General features: G+C 40.7%; 1 protein-coding gene across 2 annotated transcripts in view; it reads left to right on the top strand.

The window, feature by feature from the left end:
• poc1a (POC1 centriolar protein A) overlaps positions 1 to 15,913 on the top strand; it is an 83,179-nt gene that overhangs the window by 16,933 nt on the left and 50,333 nt on the right. For both annotated transcript variants that reach the window (XM_078413796.1, XM_078413795.1), the window contains exons 4-7: positions 8,061 to 8,240; positions 8,597 to 8,704; positions 10,056 to 10,171; positions 11,910 to 12,043. In XM_078413796.1, the coding sequence (XP_078269922.1) occupies positions 8,061 to 8,240; positions 8,597 to 8,704; positions 10,056 to 10,171; positions 11,910 to 12,043 (538 nt within the window). The remainder of the gene's footprint in view (positions 1 to 8,060; positions 8,241 to 8,596; positions 8,705 to 10,055; positions 10,172 to 11,909; positions 12,044 to 15,913) is intronic.

The raw sequence follows: 15,913 nt of genomic DNA, 5'->3' as shown, positions 1-15,913 counted from the left end.
ACACTCCGGCAAATGTTCCTGGACTCTGTCCAATTCAATCATGCCCTTACTGTTCTGTGGTGACCAGAATGGCACGTAGTACCCAAAATGTCACCTTACTAATATTTTAGATAGTTGTAACTTCTCTATTGTATTCTGTCCCAACAAATGAAAGAAATAATTCTGTTTGTCTTCTTAAACACTACCTTGTCTACCTATGATATTGCTTTCCAAGGTTGCTCTGCTCCTTAGTACTCCCAAAGAACCTTCCAATCCTTGTGCATTTTCCAGCCTTATTAGTCCTCCTAAAATTTCATCGACCATTCCTCTTCCCTTTTAACTCACTCGTCAGTATCCTTCTGAAGACCACTTTCATCATTATCAACAGCACCATTTTTGTGTGTCATCTGGGAACACATTAATCATACCTCTTCCATTCATATCCAGATAGATAATATATATAACAAACAGCCAACATCTCAGTTCTGTTCCCTACACTTTAAGCTGGTCCCAACGTTTCAATCACAAAACAATTCTTGACTTCTGCATCCTTCCACCAAACTGATTTCAGATCCAATTTGTCAAATTGCTCTGGATCCCAAGGGCTCTTAGCTTTTGGACCAGTTACTCATTTGTGATCTTGTCAAGGGCCTTACTGAAGTAAATGTAGACTGCATCAACCACATTATCCTTTCAACACATTTAGTTAGATCTGAAAAATTGATCTAAATGAGCCAAATGGGATTGCCCTTTAGAGGCACACTGGCTACCCTTGATTAATTTTGGTCTCCAAGTGCAGACCAATCCTGTGCCTCAGAAATTTTCCAATCATTTTTCTGGCATAGATGTTAGATTCTCCATTTATAATTAATGTCCAAAACTGTTCTTCCTTTGTACAGGATGAGACCCTATCATTGGGAGTGTTTTCTCCTTTTTGTCTACTGATTTTAGTTTTGACACATTCTGGTGTCATTTGGTGGCACATGCCGGTCAAGTCTTTTTCGACACCAAAGGCAGTCCTTTTGACTTGGAAATGGCAAATGGTCTGTTTTTTCATTTGGAGCAAGATTTCAATTAAGTTTGCATCTGAGTGTTCCTAGCGATACAAGGTAGCTATTAATGACTACGTCGCTTATGTGTAAGCGTTATTTGATATAATTTTCATGACACTCAATGATTAGCTGCTAATTGAAAGTAGATTGATAGGACAGGTATTAGCTGGATTTGACCTTTTTTTGTGAGATGGGACATTAATGGGTAATTTTCCACTTTGCTTGGTTAGATGCTGCTGGTGTAATTGTACTGAAATTACTTGGATAGAAGTATGGTTATTTACAGTGTTACAGCTGGGGTGTTTTGTTATGGTCTCTAAAGTTAGCTTGATCCAATACTCTCACCTGTTTCTTGATGATGCATGGAGTGAATGGATTGTTTGAGGATTGGCCTTTTTGATTTGTGGTGGTCTTAGGAGGAAGCTGAAATGCCGAAATGATTCTGGCTAAGTCTAGATGCTCCTGCTTCATCTTTGTCTTTAATACTTGCATGCTGGATCCTGCCACAGTTGATGACGCAAATGCCTCCTCCTGTTAGCTCTTTACCCCTGGACCAGCTTTTGTGACAAGATATGGCAGGATTACAAAGCTTTGATTAGATCTGTTGATTGTGGGATTACTTGGCTTTGTTTATTGCATGCTGTTCTGCAAGATCGCTAAGTTGCAATCTCACTGTAATGCTTATCTGGGACTGCTTCCAGCATATCTTCCAACTTAACATAACAAGATTGTACCCCTGGCATATTAATTGTAATGCTAGCAGGAAAGTGCTTTTTCTGTGCCTGAATTTGGCCGAGAGAACAATGCCAAGTGGCCATTCTGGTTTTATCACTTTTCTGGTTGAAAATAGCAATTGTGATGGTCTGAGTGGGCATTTCAAGCCTGGTTAAGAATCAATGATATGTTACATATTTGGTATGGCATCTAGATCGGACGGGATGAGGGTGGCTGATTTTTCAACCTTCATAGCAGATTTTTTTTAAATATGGCAATCTTTTGGAGGGTCTCAACCCAAAATGTCGACCATTCCTTGTCTCCACAGATGGCCTGCTGAGTTGCAGTTTGGGTTTTTTTTTGCTCGAGTCTCGTGTCTCCATACCACTAGTGCACTGCAAATTCTCTTCAAGGCATGCCCACTTTGGAGTTCTGGTCTTCGGCAGGAGTTCTGTCATTCCCATCTCTCCTTGTTCTCCATCAGATGTTTCCATCGCTCAACAGCAATGGCTTGAAGGTGATGTGAATAAAATCCCCTCATGAATGGTTACTGTCAGTAATTAGAAACCGACAAGCCTAATGGAAAGTAATCAGAGTTTTTGCCCTCAAATTTATTTTTAATGATGTTGCTTGGAAATATGTATGCTTGGTGAGCCTTGCTAAACATATTAGCAAATTGTACATTGAAAACAACAGGTTGATTATAAAGTGTTTTGCACACACATTGAGAATGATTGCAAAGAATGGTCTGCCTTTCTAAGTCCTATGAATTGCAGCAAACCGTTATGAATTTTGGTTATGAAATAATATGAATGTACTTGATTTGAAAGCAAAACTGTTGTTAATATATTGAAGAAATTTAGTGCTCACATTTGTTCGTTTGAAAATTACAATAACTTCTTAACATCTTCTGAAGAAAAATCCCCTTAATCCATTTTTAGAAAGGTTCGTGACCAAAAGAACTGATGATTGAATTTAAAGGTCTGAAGGTACTTCTAGGTTGTTGCTGGGCAACACTGAGTGTTCAAATAAAAATCAGAAAATAAATGTAACAATTATGGTTGGTGATAAAGAGAGGCGGTAACTATATTTAGCAGCATCGGCTTAAAGCAGTTTGTTTTCACATACAGGCCTTCAGGTTATGCTCTTCAATTTAAAATGCGGGAATGTAATATTTTTCAAGTGTGTGATGCGCTACTCCAACAGTCTGATCAAAAATAAATGTCATTTTACTTAGAATCCTTTTAATACAAAGCAAAAAATGAACAATGGTATTAAACACCTTGGACTGGATTTTTACAATATTTCTGGATGACACTGTTGCCATTTATCATTTTAAGTTGCAACCAGGTCAGGGCTTCTGTACATATTTAGTTCAGTGTGCAGAACCATTGATTCTGATTTTGGATTTTAGATTTTTTTAAATATATTACTAGAATGAAAAAAAAGCAGGCTCTTTGGCCCACAGTCTTGCCTATCTAATGCTTTCTAAGTGTTGCTATTGTATCTGCTTCTACCATTTCCCCTGGCAGCAAGTTCTTGGCACTGACCTGAGTTTAAAAATAAATCTTTCCTTGCAATTCACCTTTAAACATTCTCACTCTCGCCTTAAAACTATGCCCTTTAGTATTTGCCACTTTTATTCCAGGGAGAAAGATTCAATCTTCCCTATCTATGGCTATCATAATTTTATATAGTTTTATCAGTTCAGACTCCTCCGCTCAATTTGGACAATCCACATTTGTCCAACGTCTTGTAGTGAATGCCTACCTACCCAGACAAGATCTGGTGAATCTCCTCTACATTCTCTCTGAAGGCTCCATATCCTTCCTGTGGTATGATGACCACAACTGCGCACAGTACTCCAAATATGTAACCAAAGTTTTATACAGATGCAACACGCCATGTCTACTTTTATACTCAATGCCCTGATCAATGAAGGTAAGCAGACCATTTGCCTTCTTTACCATTCAATACTACTTGCAGTGCAGCCTTCAGGGAATTGTAGACTTGCACCCCAAGATCCCTTTGTATATCAGTGCTCGTAAGAGTCTTGCATACTTTCCTCTCGCTCCCAAAATGGACCACCTCACATTTTGCCAGATTAAACTCCAGCTACCATTTCCCTATTCAAACTTTCACTAATTTACTTTCTGAATAATTATTTGTGAACTTACTATCCACAATTAAAATGTAGTGTCATCTCTATAAACTCGCTAATCAGATCACCTACTTTTTTATCCAAGTCACTTAAGTGGTCAGTTTCGTTAATTTATGTATTTTTAACTTTTATGTATATGTACAGGTCATCAATCTTCAAGCTAGTACCTGTTATAATCCTAATTTGCCATCTTCTCTGTCAATTATACCAGCAATTCAGTCATCTGCAATAGTGACATTCGTAAATTTGCCGCCATTTACATTCTCCTGCAAATCGTGAACATAAACAACTGTGGATCCAGCACTGATCTCTGTGGCACAACACTTGTTACAGGCCTTCAAAAAATGACCCTCAACCACCAATCTCTATTTCTACCTTCAAACCAGTTTTCTACTGTTCTGATTTTGCAGAAACAAATTGAGTAATAGTCAAGTTTTGTTTATATGAAGTTGACTATTACTCAATTTTTGTCTGCAAAATTTTGTTTATATGAACTTGTGGTTATATATATTTTTGGCAGAGGAGGATACATTTTTTTTGGACATTCAATATGGCAGTTATCTATTGGGTCTGGTAGAGGAGAGAGGAAGTAATAAACTGGGTGAAAATGGTCCTTGATAATGTAGGCTGCTTTCCTGAGACAGCATGAAATGTAGATGGTGTTAATGTGGCAGGCTGGTTTGTGCGATGGATATGTTGTTACTATAAATTTTGTTATAGTAATAAGTATTCTTAATGAGCTATTTCAACTCTTTCTGTGCCGAATCAGATGCCTACATATCTTTGCTGTAGTAACCACAAGTGTATTCGCTGTTCTTGCAATGATCGAGCAAAAGAAACTCACAATGGGGATAGTTCTTGGCATTACCTGTGCCAGGATCTAGTTAGCTTTTGTTACTACTGCACACACTGTACTGTTTTTGTGAGCTATGTCCCTCTGGAACCATTTAGTTCACATTCTCATTGTTCATGCTTCCTTGGTCTCATTACCTTGCATTTGTTCACATTAAATGCCATTTGCCTCTCATCAACACGACTTCGACCTATTCAAATCCCATTGGTATATCGTTTGTGGTTTATTATTTTCTTGTCATCCACACAATTACGCTGATCTGTTTTGGTGTCCAGCTCCAAGTTATTTAAATATGCATTGCCTGTACTGGGCCTGTGGTACACCGCTGGGCACCTCTTGCCACTTCAATGTAGTTTCACTGATATCTACCATTATGTTTCTCTGCTTGACTCTCATACAGCATATTTACACCATACTGATGGGTGAAATCCAAATACATTACATTCACAGAATTCCTGTCATTTATAGGAAGAACTCCAGTACAATTATGAGGCAAGATTTGCTTACATTGAACATCGAAAAATACACAAGACCAGACCCTTCAGTTCACATGATACCAAGTTAAACTAATCTCCTCTGCCTGCACATGAACCATATCCTTCCATTCCCTGCATACCCATATATATATATCTCTCTTAAAAGCTGCTGTTGTATCTGCCTCAACGACCACACATCAAGTCCTGACACATATGAAGGTAGACAAATCTCCCGGCCCTGATCAGATATATCCGAGGATACTGTGGGAAGTAGAGGTAATTGCAGGTGCCCTGGCTGAGATTTAGGAGCCATCATAAAATACAGGTGAGGTGCCAGAAGACCTTTGTGTGTCTATTTAGGGAGGGCTGCAGAGTAAAGCTTGGGAACCAAATGCTATGGTCGGAAAGTTACTAAAGAGTATTTTGAGGGATAAGATATACATGCATTTAGAAGGAGAAGGGCTGATTAGAGGCAGTCAGCATGGTTTTGTACGTTGGAGATCAAGTCTCACGAATCTGAGTTTTTGGAAGACGTGACCAAAAAGATTGTTGATGGCAGAGTTGCAGACTTTGTACGTATGGATATCAGCAAGGCATTTGACAAGGTTCCACATGGTAGGCTTCTCTGGAAGGTTAGATCGCATGGGATCCACGGAGAGATAACTGAATGGAGAGAAAAGTGGCTTCATGGAAGGAAGCAGAAGGTGATGGTGGACAGTTGTTTTTCGGACTGGAGGCCTGTGATAAGAGGTGTGCCACCAGGTTTGGTGCTGGGCACGTTACTGTTTGTCATCTATATCAATGATTTGGATGAGAACATACAAGGCATGATTAGCAGGCTTGCAGATGACACTAAAATGGATGGTATTATAGATAATGAAGATGGTTGCCAGAAATTACAGCAAGATCGGCTGGGCAGGTGGGCTGAGGAATGGTTGATGGAATTTCATACAGAGAACTGTGAGGTGTTGCATTTTGGGAAGTCTAACAAGGGCAGGACCTACATGGTGAATGGTAGGGGTCTGGGGAGTGCTGTCGAGCAGAGGGATCTAGGAGTGCAGGTGCATAGTTCCTTGACAGTTGCATCACAGATGGATGGGGTGGTCAAACAGGCTTTCGACACATTGGCCTTCATCAGTCAGAGTATTGAGTATTGAAGTTGGGAGGTCAGGTTATAGATTTACAAGATATTGGTGAGGCCCCATTTAGAGTATTGTGTTCAGTTTTGGTCGCCAGGTTATAAGAAAGATGTTGTCAAGCTGGAAAGGGAGGGGGACATTGGTCGGTATGGAGAAGTTGGGCCAAAGGGCTTGTTTCTACGCTGTATAACTCTCTTACCACTCCTGGCGACGTGTTCCAGGAACACATCATTTTCTGCGAATACAAAGAAACTTGCCCAACATATCTCTTTAAAAACTATCCCCCTTTGACCTTAAAGCTATGCCCTCTGATGTTTGACATTTCCACCATGGCGAAAAATGTTCTGACGAGCTACCCTATCTGTGCCTCTCATAATTTTGTATGGTTGTATCAGGTTTCCTCTCAATCTTCGATGCTCCAGAGAAAACAATCCAAGCTCAATTTGATTGATTCCTATTTATCAAGCTTTGGCTCATTTTTGTGTTTCTTAATCCTCATTCTTATGAAGTATCTTACCAACATTATAATCATCTGGACTGGACTTCGGAGGCTTCAGCTGCGGGCCCTGTGGACTGTGACATCGGGAGCTCGCAGGTCCCTGGTTGCCAACGATTTCGGGAGCAACAGCATCTTCGTCCGCCCAGAATCGTGGGGCTTGGGTCGGCCCGTTGCAGGACCTTTCATCGTCCAGCGCAGCTTAAAATCGGCCGCGGGATCTTCCATCGCCTGGCGGGGCTTCAGAATCGGGAGCCTAGATCGCCTCGACGCAGCAGTTTTGAATGCCTGATGAAGAAGCAAGAAAGAGATAAAACTTTCTTACCTTCCATCACAGTGAGATGGTGCCTGGAGGAGAGTCACTGTGATGGATGTTTGTGTTGAATTATGTAGCAGGGTGTTTTTACTGCTTATGACTGCATGGTAACTAAATTTCATTCAAAACTTTTTGAATGACAAATAAAGAAATTCAAATAAAGGTTTTTGCATTGGCCAATATGATTTTTGTGTTCGTGTTGAACCATATGTAGGTTCTAATCTACAGACGTATTCCATTTTTGGAAAATAAACTTCACATTTGCCTTAGATGCTCATTAAAATTCTACAGGAGTATCCTGATGCATTGCTAAAGTCTACAGTATAGATGAATTGAGTGGAAGGAAGTTAACAGATCTATGGCAAAGCATGGAAAAGTGTTTCTTTTGACTTGGTTCTCGTGGATGTTAGTTAGTAATTGTAGATCTGCTCATTTGGCTGGCACACAAATTGTTGCCTGGGTTGGGCGCCATCTTGCCATCGGAGAGGATGTGCCAATCATGTAATTATGCCTCAGAATGGCAACCTGTATAACATATTGAATAATATAATCAATGGACTGCATTTTTTTTTAATGCTGGAAACATGAATTTAACAAGCCTGTTGAAATTTGTTATGTGTTCAAATGCATGCAGTTATCTTTCACCTTTCCTTTGCAGTGTCTGCATTCCTTTCTCTTGGTCTCTTAGCTCCTACCTCCTCTCTAGTGAGTTAATTATTTCTTACATAACATTGGGAACTTGAGAAAGGGTGGAAGTGAACTTTAGTTCAGAGAAAGTAATGTAGTCTGTTGTTCTACATGTGGTCTGTGATCTTCTGTGTAGTACTGTATTTTATGGATTGACTAAGTTTTTCCTTGTCCCGTTTCTTATTAGGAAGGGCGAGTCAACAGTATTAAAAGCTCACACAGGGACCATACGAAGTGTTCAGTTCTCCAGAGATGGACAATCGCTAGTTACTGCTTCTGATGACAAAACGATTAAAGTTTGGACTGTTCATCGTCAGAAGTTTCTTTTTTCTCTGAGCCAGCATATAAATTGGGTCCGTTGTGCCAAGTAAGAACTTAAATGCAAGCAATCAACCTATAAAAGGAAAGAGGTGGAAATGATGGGAGGTGTGATCTTGCATGTACTTTGAAATTTAGATTAGTCCCTCTATGACTGCATGTAATTATAGTAGCTATAATAAAATTTGTATTGTAAAACGATTTGTACTGATACAGACTGAGGAAGAGATTATCTGATTTTTTTTTTGCTTCAGTAAAACTTGCATGTTTTGAGATTTCAATAATGTGGGATTTTACATTTTGTAATTTTTCTATGATTTACTCTTTTGTTGGAACAAATGTCTACTACTATTAATAAAATAATTTGGATTGTAAGTGGTTAACATTTTAAAATTTAAATTTTAGGTTTTCTCCAGATGGGCGACTCATTGTTTCTGCCAGTGATGATAAAACTATTAAAATTTGGGACAAAGCAACTAGGGAATGTATATATTCATTTTATGAACATGGAGGGTGAGCACTTTTTGATTAATAAATATCTAGTGTATCAAAAGTCGAACATAGGCAAATTGTACTGCTTGCATTGTCACGTTGTGCATTGGAAAGAAATGATAGCCATTTGGACTCATGATTTTCCTGCATACCAAGTTCCTGACCTTTATATCAGTTCACAACTGCACACAAAGGTTTTTGAGCTTCCACAGAAGGAAAGGGAGGAATCTGGTGTTCGATACTTTCCGTATATTCTATTATGTGACATATTTCAATGACCTACATGTTATTTGTTGTGGTACTCCAGACGTTAAACCGGATTTGCTTCAAACTATTTCAGTGCAGAAAGTAAAATAGAATAAAATAAAGATTAGAATAAGGGAGTGAGGAAAAGAAGCAATCTTTAACAACAATTGGGCATGTTTTTAGTGACGCAGAGGTTTAGTTTAGTTTAGAGATACAGTGTAGAAACAGCCCCTTCAGCCCACCGGCCAGCGATCCCCGCACACTTACACTATCCTACACACAGTAGGGACAATTTACATTTATACCAAGCCAATTTACCTAAAAAACTGTACATCTTTGGAGTGTGGGAGGAAACTGAAGATCACGTAGAAAACCCACGCAAATCATGGGGAGAACATACAATCTACGTACAGACAAGCACCCGTAGACAGGATCGAACCCGGGTCTCTGGCGCTGTAAGGCTGTTGGGTAGAAATTAACAATACATAAAATCATTTAGACTTCAAGAATTTAAGGTCAAATCTTCAGTGGCAGTTTTTGAAGAGTGAGTAAGAATGTTGTTCCCCCCCCCCCCCCCTTCCCATGCTTCTGCAAAGGAGCAGTCTATTTCTAACAGAGAAGTGTAAGTGTATTTTAAACAGCAGTCCATGATTTTAGATATCATTGAGTAATAAGTGCGTATTAGTTATGCATAAACAAGTTGTAACTTGTTTAATTTATGCATAAATAATGGTGAGCTCTGTCTCGCAATTATATGCACAACAAATCAATCCCCAGTATTTTTTCCGCCCAAGTGTTAATTCTCACTTATTCAGCAATTTGCCATGTTCTCTTTCGTGTCATATTCAGTAGGTGATGAAATTAGTCAATTGTTTTGTTTTGTGAAAGTTTACAAATTTATTTCATTTGGGAAGAACAATGAAGGAGGTAGATATCCCACCTGGATATAGAAGGTCATTGTTTTATAAAATTCCAAGTCTGTTAAATTTCTTACATTTTCTACATTGTGATCAATTATGATGCTATCGTTGCAAATTGGTTCTCAATGTATGTATGGAAGAGAAAGCTTAGTACTACAGCTTTCTATAAGAAGCAACTAAAAATTACTTTTTCGTCCTCCTCAAAGATTTGTTAACTATGTAGATTTTCATCCCAATGGAACCTGTATCGCAGCAGCAGGAACGGACAATACTGTAAAACTTTGGGATATTCGTATGAACAAGCTTCTTCAACATTATCGAGGTAAGGAGATTGTATTTTCTGTTATGTGCCTTGGGTAGCTGGAGGTAAAATGTGCTTGAAATAATAACAACCTTAAATGGGTTTATAATAGTCGCCTGCATCCTGCTGTCGATAATTTATGAAAGTAATTCCTGTCACCTAGTTTCCTTCAATCACAAAGAGGGTTTGAGAGCTGAAAATGAGTTTGTAATACCTGTAATGTGGACTACAACACAGGTTTGCCTATTCATTTCCATAAATTATTCTTCCATGATTACATCCACAACATAACTCTTGAGTATATACCTTATGGACTTTTTAACATGTTTTGTAATCATTTGACTTTCTGGCGAACCATACAAATGTTGAAGTGACTTCCCTTGCAGGGAGTATTTGATAATCGTAAGAACAAACTCTGTCCACAGGCTGAATATGAATCTAGTATTAATACCATTTTTTTTAATCATTGTTATTTATTCATGGAATATGGGAATTTATCACAAGCTTCTGTTTGCCTTTGAGAAGACGAAGGAGAGCTCACTATGAATATTGCAGTCCATGGAATGAACGCTCCTGTGGTGTATGGTGTTTTTGATGCAATTATGGGATTAGTTCGGCCTTCTCAACCACCCATTGATATGCTTCTGGAGTTGTATGTAACCCGACAAGACAGCAGATTTCTTCCCCGAAAGAATATTAATTAACTGGATGTTTTTTTAATGATATCATCATAGTTTATTGTAAGAAAGGCGGTAACTGAAATAATGACAGATTTATTTCATTAATTAGTTGAACTTAAATTAATTGGTTGCCATAGCAAGATTGGAATTTAGGTCCCACGACCGTTAATCCAGACTGCTGGATTACAAATTTAATCATGTAACTGTTATGGTGTCTTAACTATTGGTATGAACATTTTACACATGAAAGAGTGCTTGTAATTAGGGAGAAATAATTGCTTGGAAAAAAATGTTGGTCTGGCATAAGAGAGAAATTTTATCAGTGTTAAGATGTGGCGCAAGATGCTGGAAGCAAGTTATGCTGATCATAGTGGCTTGAGTGAGTACCCACTCTGTAGGAATACCTGGCCTGATCATTTTGCATTGATTTCAAAACTAAATCCTACTAATTCATGATGCTTGGTAAACGAGGACCTAAAGCTCGCCAGTCTGGTAGGAAGGCTCCACACATCAGGAGGTTACTTTAATTGTCACCTTGTCATGGTGGAGAAGCTTGTGTGGTCCTGAGATTCTGAGAGTGATGCCATCTGGAGCTATGCTCCTGGTAGGATCACCCACGGCGGTAAGGTCGAGGGGGAGGTCCCTGACAAAGAGCAATTCATCCAGGACCTCAACGGTGGAACAGGCAGAGGATGATGGCTGACTTTAGTGGAGCATCACAACAGCTGGGAAGGCGGATGAAGGCTGCAGCAGAAAAGGGTCCCCGGTCGTCTTGGACTCCATGCCACTGGATCCTGACCCAAATCTGTCACCGTGTGGTGGCTGTCTGTGCACCAGTCTCCCCACATTAAACAAAGTCACGCACAGGCGTCCTTTAAGAGGACAGTCATACTCGCTTTGAGTGATCGCCGATGATGACTTTCATTTTGTTTTCTAGGTTTTGGGCTGAATATGATTTTTAGCAGATAGTGGAATACGGCATTAAATAAAAGTCATTAATTCTAAATTGTTTAGGGTATTCTTTTGTAGAATATCTTTTGCTAGTTTAATTTGTGAGGTAATCTTTTTTTTTTTTGCAGTGCATAGTGCTGTGGTAAACTGCCTCTCATTTCATCCAACTGGAAATTATCTCATCACTGCATCCAATGATTCAACGCTGAAGATACTTGATTTGTTGGAGGGAAAGTTGCTCTACACGCTCCATGGTCATCAGGTGAGCTGGTTTCATTAGAGTTTGGCACTTCAGCCAGGATCCTCATTTGATTGAGAGACATACGGTGCAGGAAGGAACTGTAGATGCCAGTTTACACCGAAGATAGGCACAAAATGCTGGAGTAACGCTGAGTTATGCGAGCATTTTGTGTCTATCATGGAGTCATACAGCATGTGAATAGATCCTTCAGCCCAACTTGTTCATTCCGACCAGGTTTGAGAGCAGAACTCGTCCCTTTTGCCTGCACATGGTGCATATCCCTCTAAACCTGTCCAAATGTCTTTTAAAAATTGCCATTGTACACACCTCTACAGTTTTGGGAAGCTTATTCCTTATAAGCACCATCCTCTGTGGGTAGAAATTGCCCTCTGGTCTCTTAGATTTTTCCACTCTCACCATAAACCTATGCAGTCCACTTCGCTCCTGTGCTCCGGGGAAAAATAGTGAACATTTGCCTTTTATATGTCACTCATAATTTCGTATACATTTTTAACGTCACTTCTATACGCCAGTGGGAAAAAATGGCCCAGCCTATCTGGCCTCTCTTTATAACTCATGTCTGTGGCTCCTGTTAACCTTCTGGCAAATCTTTTCTGCATCCTATACAGTTTAAATACATTTCTCCTATAGCGGGGTGACAGTTTGATTTTATTTCCCCCCCCCCCCCCCCCCCTCAAGTATACCAAATTCTCAACTAATTACTTATTTTCACATCTTGTCAAAGAAGTCGGATGGCACAATGGTAGAGTTGCTGCCTTACAGCCCTAGAGACCCAGATTCAATCCTGACTACGGGTGCTGATTGTATAGAGTTTGTACATTCTCCGTGTGACTGCGTGGGTTTTCTCCGGGTGCTCCTCCCACATTCCAAGACGTGCAGGTTTGTAGGTTAATTGGCCTCTGCAAATTGCACCTAGTGTGTCGGATAGAACTAGTGTACAGGTGATTGCTGGTCAGTGTGGATGGTGGGCCGAAGTCCTGTTTCCATGCTGCATCACTAAAATCACTAAAACTAAACTAAAGTCCAAGTTATGGTGAGAATTCTTCTTAAGGTTACAAAGACAGCAATTCTTTAAAAAAAAAAAAAATCTTTCATCTCTTTTGAATTTCACAAAATCTCCACTGGAACTATTGCAAAACATAAATTTGTCCAATATGTTGAGAGGTTTCAGTTTGCAGTGTTCTAATTATTAATTTAACATGTCTTATACAAGTGAAAGCCAAAACATTTGCAAAAACATGATGCTTCCAGGCACCATTGTATGTACAATATTTGAGTTTTTATGTTGGGAATTGTGCAGAATATTCATGACATTGGTCATCTTTCATATTTCAACATTCTGGCACATGGTATCTTGTCAGTGAAGTTGATGTTGAGGGATTTGCTGGATGGCATTGAATATCATTGGCTGACAATTACAGTCTCACTGTTGGAAATGGCAATTTTTTTGGCTCTTGTATGCTGCAATGACTACAGCCTGGTGGTGCTGACTTCACACATCATGAAGTCCCTGGAGAGGCTGGTACTCACTTACCTGCGACCCCTGGTTAAACCCAATCTGGATCCCCTGCAGTTCGCTTACCAAATAAAAAGATGGGGGTTGAGGACGCCATCATCCACCTGCTCCACCGTTCCTTTGCTCACCTGCCTAAGCCGGGAAGCATTGAAAGTCATGTTTTTTTTTACCTCTCCAGTGCTTTTAACACCATTCCACCTGCACAGCTAGTGAACAAACTGACGAAGATGCGGGTGGAATCTCCATTGGTGTCCTGGATCACTAACTACCTGACTGGACAACCACAATATGTCAGGCTACAGAACTGTGTCTCGGAAGTGATAGTGAGCAACATGGGCCCTATAGGGAACCATGAGGACCTCTCTTCCTGTTCACCATCTACACCTCGGACCTCAGATATAGCTCGGACTTCTGCCACCTGCAGATGTTTTCGGATGACTCTGCAATTGAGGGCTGCATCAGTGATGGGAGGGAAGCTGAATACAGAGGTGTAGTCAACAACTTTGAGTGGTGTGGCCTGAATCACCTGCACCTCAACACTTACAAGACTGAGGAGTTAGTGATGGACTTTAGGAAGTGAGGAACGCCCCTGTCCCCTGTCTCCATCAATGGTGTGGATGTGCAGTTTACCAAGGAGTACAAATACCTTGGAGTGTACTGGGACAGTAAACTGGACTGGTCCTGGATTGTTGAGGCCTTGTACAAGAAGGGACAGAACCCGGCTGTACATTTTGAGAAGGCTCCGCTCCTTCAACGCCTGCAGCAAGATGTTCAACCTACCGGTGGTTGCCAGTGACATCTTCTTCGCTGTTGTTTGCTGGGGCAGCAGGGCGAAGGCCAAGGACGCCAACAGGATCAACAAACTCATTAGGAAGGCTGACGTCCTCCTGGGGGTGGAGTTGGATTCATGGGAGGGTCTTGGAGGGGAGGATGTTCCTCAAACTGCAGAGCATCTTGGACAATACAGCTCACCCCCTTCATGACACACTGGTCAACCTGAGGAGTACCTTCAGCAACAGACTGTTTCCACCAAGATGCAGCACAGAACGCCATAGGAAGTCCTTATTCCCTGTGGCTATTAAACTGTACAATTCCTCCCCCTTCTGTCGTGGGGTAGACTGACTCTCCTTCTCCCTCCCCCACCTCTTCAAATCTTTGCACATCCCCAACCCTATCCACTCATCACTTAATTTAATGTTTCATGTATCTTGTGTTTTATGACTGTTGGCAGATCAATTTCTATCCTGGGATAAATAAAGTTCCATTGTATCATATTGTTTCTGATTATCTCATGGTCAGGATGAAAGAGATGAAGGTGATTTTTTTTAAATCGATGGGAAAAGTGAAATGTTTGTTTTTGCTCGTTTAGTGTGTACTTGATTGAGAAGTCACATGGTGCGCCGTGCAGATGGCTGTACTAACGAGAGCTCCGAGTCAACTCGGCAAACTTGTGTGGATTTACTTTTTACTATCCTTGGAATATTACTGCTGAGGTGACCCGTTGTCTTGTCAAATATATTTCATTGTACCGTTGACCCTGTGCCAACCTACATATGACAAATAAATAAAATTTAAAAAAAGATGGGATATAGAGAGAAGCAGGTGTCCCGATTGGCTGAGCAAAAGGCAGAGTACAAATAGAAGGAAAGCGATGCACAGCGGAGCGGCCATATTGAGGCGAACTGCCGTGTGGAGGAAAAGTGCAACTTGAGGTCTGAGAAGTTTATTGAGAAGGACTGAGGGAAAAGAGTGCTGCCATATCAGACCCAGAGCAGCAGAAGGTGGGACGTGCAAATACGAATTGTTGGAAATAAATCAAGGAGGCATGCAGGATCATGTGGTGTGGAAGCTGGTGGACCCCTTGGCGGTTCCTGGTGACCACATTGGCATCTAGTGTTGGTTGATTGAGGAACTCTGGCTCAAAGTTGACCTCCTGGAGTCTGTACTTCAAATGCTGCAGCATATCAGAGACAGGGAGAATCAGCTGGATGCTGTGTTTCTGGAGGCAGTCACACCCATTAGATTAACTGCCTCCAATTTGGTCCGTGGTCAGGAGAAGGAGGGTGTGACTTCAAGTGAGGCAGGTAGGAGGATTCAAGAGGCAATGTCAAAGGAGCCTCAGCCCTTGAGTTTATCTGAGATTTCTTGCTCCTGTTCAGACAAGTGTGGGGGGTGTAGGAAGGGTGAGTAACCTAAAGGGCCTGTCCCACTTTGGCGATTTTTTCAGGTGACTAGGCAGTCGCCGCACGGTCGCCAGTGTGTCGCGGGCATGGTCGTGAGTAGTCGCCAAAAAAGTCGTAGCTTTTTTCTGGTCGCCGTGGAATTTTCTCCCTGCTCGAAAATTTTGGGCGACT

This window comes from Rhinoraja longicauda, chromosome 17, assembly GCF_053455715.1.
Source record: "Rhinoraja longicauda isolate Sanriku21f chromosome 17, sRhiLon1.1, whole genome shotgun sequence".
NCBI lineage: Eukaryota > Metazoa > Chordata > Chondrichthyes > Rajiformes > Arhynchobatidae > Rhinoraja > Rhinoraja longicauda.
The sequence above is the reverse complement of the archived record's forward strand: the minus strand, read 5'-3'. Positions and strand labels throughout refer to the sequence as shown.